This window comes from Pyrgilauda ruficollis, unplaced genomic scaffold (genome assembly GCF_017590135.1).
Source record: "Pyrgilauda ruficollis isolate IOZ18807 unplaced genomic scaffold, ASM1759013v1 scaffold399, whole genome shotgun sequence".
In the NCBI taxonomy this organism is placed as follows: Eukaryota; Metazoa; Chordata; class Aves; order Passeriformes; family Passeridae; genus Pyrgilauda; species Pyrgilauda ruficollis.
Genome location: NW_024525478.1, coordinates 35,584 through 42,981, shown reverse-complemented (window position 1 = coordinate 42,981; position 7,398 = coordinate 35,584). Strand labels below are relative to the sequence as shown.

The window sequence follows — 7,398 nt, the reverse complement described above, 5'->3', positions numbered from 1 at the left end:
GCTACCCCCCCCACCCTGGGGTCCCCCTCCGATCCCTGCAGGCTCCGGGGTCCCTCCCCCATCCTTGGGGGTCTCCCGGGGTGGCTCTGCCCCCACCACCCACGTGTCCCCCCCGTGCAGGTGCTGCCAGAGCCGGCTCCGCTCGCATGTCCAGGTGTCACCCGTGTCCTGTGCTCGTGCCACGCTCGCCCCGTGCGGGGGGGGGCTGCCCCCCCCCAGGACCCCCCCGGGACCCCCCGATCGGGGCTTGGGCCGCGGTGGGGGCGGCGCCGGGGCCGCCCGAGCTGCCTTAACATGGAGATCCCCCAGTGTCCCCATGGAGATCCCCCAGCCAGGCCAGGTCAGACACTGCTGGAGGGGATGCTGCAGGCACCAGAGCCTTCCTGAGGAGCAGGGACACATCCAGAACTTTCTAGAATTCAGGGACACATCCAGAGCCTTCCTGAAGAGCAGAGAGACATCCAGAGTGTTCGTGAGGAACGGGGAATTCTGAGGGTCCAGAACTTTCCAGAAGAGCAGAGACACATCCAGAGCTGTCCTGAGTGCAGGGAGGCTCAGCCCAGCCCTCCCCATCCTGCTGGGTGCTCCCTCGGTCACAGGAGGACGACCTGCCTGTCCCCAGAGTCCAGCCCAGGCCGGGCTCAGCCGGGGGAGCAGCTCTGGGGTCCCTCCGCCCCTCCCAGTGTCCCCATGCCACAAGGCATGGGGACACTCCAGCGCCTCGAGGTCACTGTCCCCACGCCTTGTGGTCACTGCAGCCCCTTGTGGTCACTGCAGTGCCTCATGGTCATTCCAGCCCCTCGTGGTCACTGTCCCCACGGCCCTGCCCGGTCACCGCAGCCGCTCCAGCCGCTCCTCCTCAGCCTGTGCCAGGGGCTCTGTCACACCCAGGGGCTCAGGGTCACACCCATGGCTCTGTGTCACACCCTGAGCTCTGTGTCACACCCAGGGCTCTGTGTCACACTCAGGGCTCTGTGTCACACCCATGGCTCTGTGTCACACCCAGGGCTCTGTGTCACCCCCTGAGCTCTGTGTCACACCCCAGGCTCTGTGTCACACCCTGAGCTCTGTGTCACACTCAGGGCTCAGGGTCTGTGTCACATCCCGTGTCTCCGTCCCTCAGCTCCATCCCTCGGGTTCCCCATTGCCTCCGGGACCCCCATTGCCCCCATCCTGTGTCCCTGTCCCTCGGTTCCATCCCCCAGGATCCCATGCCACCATCCCCCCGGGATCCCCACTGTCCCCATCCCTGGGCTCCATCCCCCTGGGACCCTCATTGCCCCCGGGACCCCTGTTGCCCCCATCCGGTGTCCCCATCCTGTGTCCCCATCCCATGTGCCCGTCCCTTGCCTCCATCCCCTCAGGGATCCCGTGTCCCCATCCCCCCGGGACCCCCATTGCCCCCATCCCGTGTCCCCATCCCTCGGCTCCATCCCCCAGGATCCTGTGTCCCCATCCCGTGTCCCCATCCCCCGGGACCCCCATTGCCCCATCCCGTGTCCCCATCCCGTGTCCCCATCCCGTGTCCCCATTCCGTGTCCCCGTCCCTTGCCTCCATCCCCTCAGGGATCCCGTGTCCCCATCCCCCAGGGATCCCCATTGCCCCTCATCCCTGGGCTCCATCTCCCGCTATCCCATGTCCCCATCCCCCCACTCGGGGGTCCACGGGGGTCTCCCCATTCCCGGGGGTCCCACCGCCCCTCCCCAGATCAACGAGCTGAGCCAGGTGCCGCTGCCCGTGATGCTGCTGCCCGACGACTTCAAAGCCAGCTCCAAGATCAAGGTCAACAATCACCTGTTCAACAGGTGAGTGCCGGGGGGGGCACGGGGGCAGCGTCCCGGGGGGGACCCCAAAAACTCACGTGAGCCCCCCCCTCAGGGAGAACCTGCCCAGCCACTTCAAGTTCAAGGAGTACTGTCCCCAGGTGTTCCGCAACCTGCGCGAGCGCTTCGGCGTCGACGACCAGGACTACCAGGTGGGCTGGGGACCCCGGGCCACCTGTCCCCACCCCGTGTCCCCAGGGTCCCTGGAGTGGGGTGGTTGGGTCACCTGTGTCCCCTGGCCATGTGTCCCCCAGGGTCCCTGGAGTGGGGCTCTGGGCCACCTGTCCCCAGCCCCGTGTCCCCAGGGTCCCTGGCATGGGGCAGCTGTGTCACCTGTGTCCCTGGGGGTGGCTGTGTCACCAGTGTCCCTGTCTGTGTGCCCCCCAGGGTCCCTGGTGTGGGGTGGCTGTGTCACTGATGTCAGCTGTGTCACCTGTGTGCCCAGGGGTGGCTGTGTCACCTGTGTTCCTGGCTGTGTGCCCCCAGGTGTCCCTGGGGTGGCTGTGTCACTGGTGTCCCTGTCTGTGTCGCTTGTGTCCCCTGGCTGTGTGTCACCGGTGTCCCTGTCTGTGTCACCCCTGTCCCCGTGTGTCCCAGGTGTCCCTGTCTGTGTCCAGGTGTCCCTGGGGGTGGCTGTGTGTCACCAGTGTCCCTGGCTGTGTCCCAGGTGTCCCTGTCTCTCCCAGGTGTCCCTGTCTGCGTCCCAATTGTCCCTGGCTTGGGGTGCCTGTGTCACTGGTGTCCCTGTCTGTGTCCCTGTGTGTCTCCAGTGTCCCTCTCTGTGTGTCCCCGGTGTCCCTGTCTGTGTCCCTGTGTGTCCCCAGTGTCCCTGTCTGTGTGTCCCAGGTGTCCCTGTCTGTGTGTCCCAGGTGTCCCTGTCTGTGTGTCCCAGGGGTCTGTGGGTGGCTGTGTCCCTGTCTGTGTGTCACTGGTGTCCCCGTGTGTCCCAGGTGTCCCTGCCCGTGTGTCACCGGTGTCCCCGTGTGTCACCGGTGTCCCTGTCTGTGTGTCCCAGGGGTCCGTGGGTGGCTGTGTCCCTGTCTGTGTGTCACCGGTGTCCCCGTGTGTCCCCGATGTCCCTGTCTGTGTGTCCCAGGTGTCCCTGTCTGTGTGTCCCCAGTATCCCTGTCTGTGTCCCCAGTGTCCCTGCCCGTGTGTCACCGGTGTCCCCGTGTGTCCCAGGTGTCCCTGTCTGTGTGTCCCAGGGGTCCGTGGGTGGCTGTGTCTCTGTCTGTGTGTCCCCGGTGTCCCTGCCCGTGTGTCACCGGTGTCCCCGTGTGTGCCAGGTGTCCCTGGCGCGCAGCCCCCCGCGCTGGGCGGGCAGTGGGCACCGCCTGCTGCTCTCGGCTGACCGCACGCTGGTGCTGAAGGAGCTGTCGAGCGAGGACGTGGCCGATGTGCACGGGCTGCTGTGCCACTACCACCAGGTACGGGCAGGGGACACCTGTGTCCCTGGGTGTCACCGGTGTCCCTGGGGGTGTCACCTGTGTGCCCAGGGTGTCACCTGTGTCCCTGGGTGTCACCTGTGTGCCTGGGGGTCACCTGTGTCCCTGGGTGTCACCTGTGTGCCTGGGGGTCACCTGTGTCCCTGGGATGTCCCTGGGGGGGTGTCCCTGTCTGTGTGTCCCAGGGGTCTGTGGGTGGCTGTGTCCCTGTCTGTGTGTCACTGGTGTCCCCGTGTGTCCCAGGTGTCCCTGCCCGTGTGTCACCGGTGTCCCCGTGTGTCACCGGTGTCCCTGTCTGTGTGTCCCAGGGGTCTGTGGGTGGCTGTGTCCCTGTCTGTGTGTCACTGGTGTCCCCGTGTGTCCCAGGTGTCCCTGCCCGTGTGTCACCGGTGTCCCCGTGTGTCACCGGTGTCCCTGTCTGTGTGTCCCAGGGGTCTGTGGGTGGCTGTGTCCCTGTCTGTGTGTCACTGGTGTCCCCGTGTGTCCCAGGTGTCCCTGCCCGTGTGTCACCGGTGTCCCCGTGTGTCACCGGTGTCCCTGTCTGTGTGTCCCAGGGGTCTGTGGGTGGCTGTGTCCCTGTCTGTGTGTCACTGGTGTCCCCGTGTGTCCCAGGTGTCCCTGCCCGTGTGTCACCGGTGTCCCCGTGTGTCACCGGTGTCCCTGTCTGTGTGTCCCAGGGGTCCGTGGGTGGCTGTGTCCCTGTCTGTGTGTCACCGGTGTCCCCGTGTGTCCCAGGTGTCCCTGTCTGTGTGTCCCAGGGGTCCGTGGGTGGCTGTGTCTCTGTCTGTGTGTCCCCGGTGTCCCTGCCCGTGTGTCACCGGTGTCCCCGTGTGTCCCAGGTTTCCCTGGCGCGCAGCCCCCCGCGCTGGGCGGGCAGTGGGCACCGCCTGCTGCTCTCGGCTGACCGCACGCTGGTGCTGAAGGAGCTGTCGAGCGAGGACGTGGCCGATGTGCACGGGCTGCTGTGCCACTACCACCAGGTACGGGCAGGGGACACCTGTGTCCCTGGGTGTCACCGGTGTCCCTGGGGGTGTCACCTGTGTGCCCAGGGTGTCACCTGTGTCCCTGGGATGTCCCTGGGGGGGTCACCGGTGTCCCTGGGGTGTCACCTGTGTGGCTGTGTCACTGGTGTCCCTGGGGGTGGCTGTGTCCCTGGATGGCCGTGTCACGCTGTCCCCGGGTGCCTGTGTCCCCCTGTCCCCAGGGATGGCCATGTCCCCTGTCCCCGGGTGCCTGTGTCCTCTGTCCCCAGGTGCCCATGTCCCCTGTCCCTGGTGTGCCCGTGTCCCCTGTCCCTGGGGATGGCCGTGTCCCCTGTCCCTGGTGCCCGTGTCCCCTGTCCCTGGGTGCCCGTGTCCCCTGTCCCTGGTGCCCGTGTCCCCTGTCCCCGCAGTACGTGGTGCAGTGCCATGGGCAGACGCTGCTGCCGCGGTTCCTGGGCATGTACCGGGTGAGCGTGGACAGCGAGGACACCTACCTGCTGGTCATGAGGAACCTGTTCAGCCACCGCCTGCCCGTGCACAGGAAGTACGACCTGAAGGTATTGGGGTGTCCCCTGAGCCCCTCTGGCCCTGCCATGGGGCAGCCTCCCCCCAAAAACCCTCCTGTCCCCTCTGTATTGGTATTGGGGTGTCCCCTGAGCCCCTCTGGCCCTGCTGTGGGGCAGCCTCCCCCAAACCCTCCTGTCACCTCTGTTTTGGGTTTTGGGGTGCCCCCTGAGCCCCTCTGACTCCTCCTGTGGGGCAGCCTCCCCCAAATCCCTCCTGTTCCCTCTGTATTGGGGTGTCCCCTGAGCCCCTCTGGCCCTGCTGTGGGGCAGCCTCCCCCAAACCCTCCTGTCCCCTCTGTTCCCTCCAGGGCTCCCTCGTGGACCGAGAGGCCAGTGACAAGGAGTGTGTCCCTGGGGTGTCGCCTGTGTGGCTGTGTCACTGGTGTCCCTGGGGGTGGCTGTGTCCCTGGACGGCCGTGTCACGCTGTCCCCGGGTGCCCATGTCACACTGTCCCTGGGGATGGCCGTGTCCCTGGGTGCCCGTGTCACACTGTCCCCGAGTGGCCATGTCACACTGTCCCCGGATGGTTGTGTCACACTGTCCCCAGGGGTGGCCGTGTCCCCGGGTGGCTGTGTCACGCTGTTCCCATGTGGCAGTGTCCCGGTGTCCCCCTGTCCCTGAGTGCCTGTGTCCCCTGTCCCTGGTGTGCCCGTGTCCCCTGTCCCCGGGGATGGCCGTGTCCCCTGTCCCTGGTGCCCGTGTCCCCTGTCCCCGCAGTACGTGGTGCAGTGCCACGGGCAGACGCTGCTGCCGCGGTTCCTGGGCATGTACCGGGTGAGCGTGGACAGCGAGGACACCTACCTGCTGGTCATGAGGAACCTGTTCAGCCACCGCCTGCCCGTGCACAGGAAGTACGACCTGAAGGTATTGGGGTGTCCCCTGAGCCCCTCTGGCCCTGCCATGGGGCAGCCTCCCCCCAAAAACCCTCCTGTCACCTCTGTTTTGGGTTTTGGGGTGCCCCCTGAGCCCCTCTGGCCCTGCTGTGGGGCAGCCTCCCCCAAACCCTCCTGTCACCTCTGTTTTGGGTTTTGGGGTGCCCCCTGAGCCCCTCTGACTCCTCCTGTGGGGCAGCCTCCCCCAAATCCCTCCTGTTCCCTCTGTATTGGGGTGTCCCCTGAGCCCCTCTGGCCCTGCTGTGGGGCAGCGTCCCCGTAAAAACCCTCCTGTCCCCTCTGTATTGGGTTTTGGGGTGTCCCCTGAGCCCCTCTGGCCCTGCTGTGGGGCAGCCTCCCCCAAACCCTCCTGTCCCCTCTGTTCCCTCCAGGGCTCCCTCGTGGACCGAGAGGCCAGTGACAAGGAGAAGGTACTGCAGGAGAATGCTGTGAACCCCCCAAATTTTGGAGGGGGTGGTCTCCATGCCTCGGTTTCCCCCCTCCCCAATAATGACAGCTCACGGCCTGCCCCCCTCCCCCCACGAATGTTTCCCTGGGGAGGGGCTGGGGGGGTCCTGCAGCCCTGGGGTGCCCCCTCCAGCTCAGGGGTGTCCGGGGGGGCTGCACCCCCTGTCCCTCCCCAGGGCAAGGAGCTGCCCACCCTGAAGGACGTGGATTTCCTCAACAAGAACGAGAAGGTGTTCGTGGAGGAGGAGCAGCAGCGCGACTTCATGGACAAGCTCAAGCGGGACGTGGAGGTGGGGATGGGGGGCTGCACCCCCAGGGGCTCTGAGGGGACTGGGGGGGACTCTCCCCACCCAAAGTGACCCTTTGTTTGGCCTCCCTGTGCCCACGCTCTGAGGGTTTGGGGGGAGGCTCCCCTGTGCCCTGGCTCTGAGGATTTGGGGGGCTCTCCCTGTGGCCATGAGAGTGTCCCCCACCCCTAATGACCCCTTGCTTGTCCCCCCAGCCCTGAGAGTTGGGGGGTTTTTGGGCTGTGGGGGTCTCTTTCTCAGTGCCCAGGCTCTGGGGGTTTTGGGGGGCTCTCCCTGTGACCCCTAATGACCCCTTGTTTGTCTCCTCAGCCCTGAGAGTCCAGGGGGTTTTTGGGCTGTGGGGGTCTCTTTCTCAGTGCTCAAGCTCTGAGGATTTGGGGGGGCTCTCCCTGTGGCCATGAGAATGTCCCCCACCCCTAATGACCTCCTGCTTGTTCCCCCAGCCCTGAGAGTCCGGGGCTTTTTGGGCTGTGGGGGTCACAGTGTCCAGGCTCTGAGGGTTTTGGGGGGCTTTCCATGGCCATGGGGATGTGCCCCACCCCTAATGACCCTTTGTTTGTCCCCCCAGCCCTGAGTGTCCAGGGGGTTTTTGGGGACCATGTCCAGTATTTGATGGCTGTGGGGGTCACAGTGTCCAGGCTCTGGGGGTTTTGGGGTGAAGCCCCCGAGTGTTTTGGGGTGACCTCCCCCAATTCCCGCCGTGTCCCCTCAGTTCCTGGTGCAGCAGAAGCTGATGGACTACAGCCTGCTCCTGGGCATCCACGAGGTGGAGCGGGGCGAGCAGGAGGAGGAGGAGGAGCTGGAGGAAGAGGAGCTCGGGGGGGGCGATGACGGGGGGCTGGGGGGCCCCTATGGCACCTCCCCGGAGGGTCTGGGGGGGCTCCTCAACTCCTACCGGCCCCTGGGGCCCGGCGAGTTCGACCCCTGCGTG

At 66.3% G+C, this 7,398-nt stretch overlaps 2 protein-coding genes across 2 annotated transcripts in view; both read left to right on the top strand.

Moving 5' to 3' along the window:
• Nucleotides 1–293, top strand: part of LOC121358517 (kinesin heavy chain-like) — a gene marked incomplete at its 5' end in the record, with an annotated part of 22,397 nt that extends 22,104 nt beyond the window's left edge. The window contains one exon of the mRNA XM_041476745.1: nucleotides 121–293. Within this exon, the coding sequence (XP_041332679.1) occupies nucleotides 121–293 (173 nt within the window). The remainder of the gene's footprint in view (nucleotides 1–120) is intronic.
• A 1,314-nt stretch (nucleotides 294–1,607) lies between these two features.
• The window catches only part of LOC121358518 (phosphatidylinositol 5-phosphate 4-kinase type-2 gamma-like), a 6,383-nt gene continuing 592 nt past the window's right edge, over nucleotides 1,608–7,398 (top strand). The window contains exons 1-7 of the mRNA XM_041476746.1: nucleotides 1,608–1,806; nucleotides 1,880–1,976; nucleotides 4,109–4,249; nucleotides 5,537–5,683; nucleotides 6,084–6,122; nucleotides 6,336–6,449; nucleotides 7,180–7,395. Of these exons, the coding sequence (XP_041332680.1) occupies nucleotides 1,637–1,806; nucleotides 1,880–1,976; nucleotides 4,109–4,249; nucleotides 5,537–5,683; nucleotides 6,084–6,122; nucleotides 6,336–6,449; nucleotides 7,180–7,395 (924 nt within the window). The 5' untranslated portion in view covers nucleotides 1,608–1,636. The remainder of the gene's footprint in view (nucleotides 1,807–1,879; nucleotides 1,977–4,108; nucleotides 4,250–5,536; nucleotides 5,684–6,083; nucleotides 6,123–6,335; nucleotides 6,450–7,179; nucleotides 7,396–7,398) is intronic.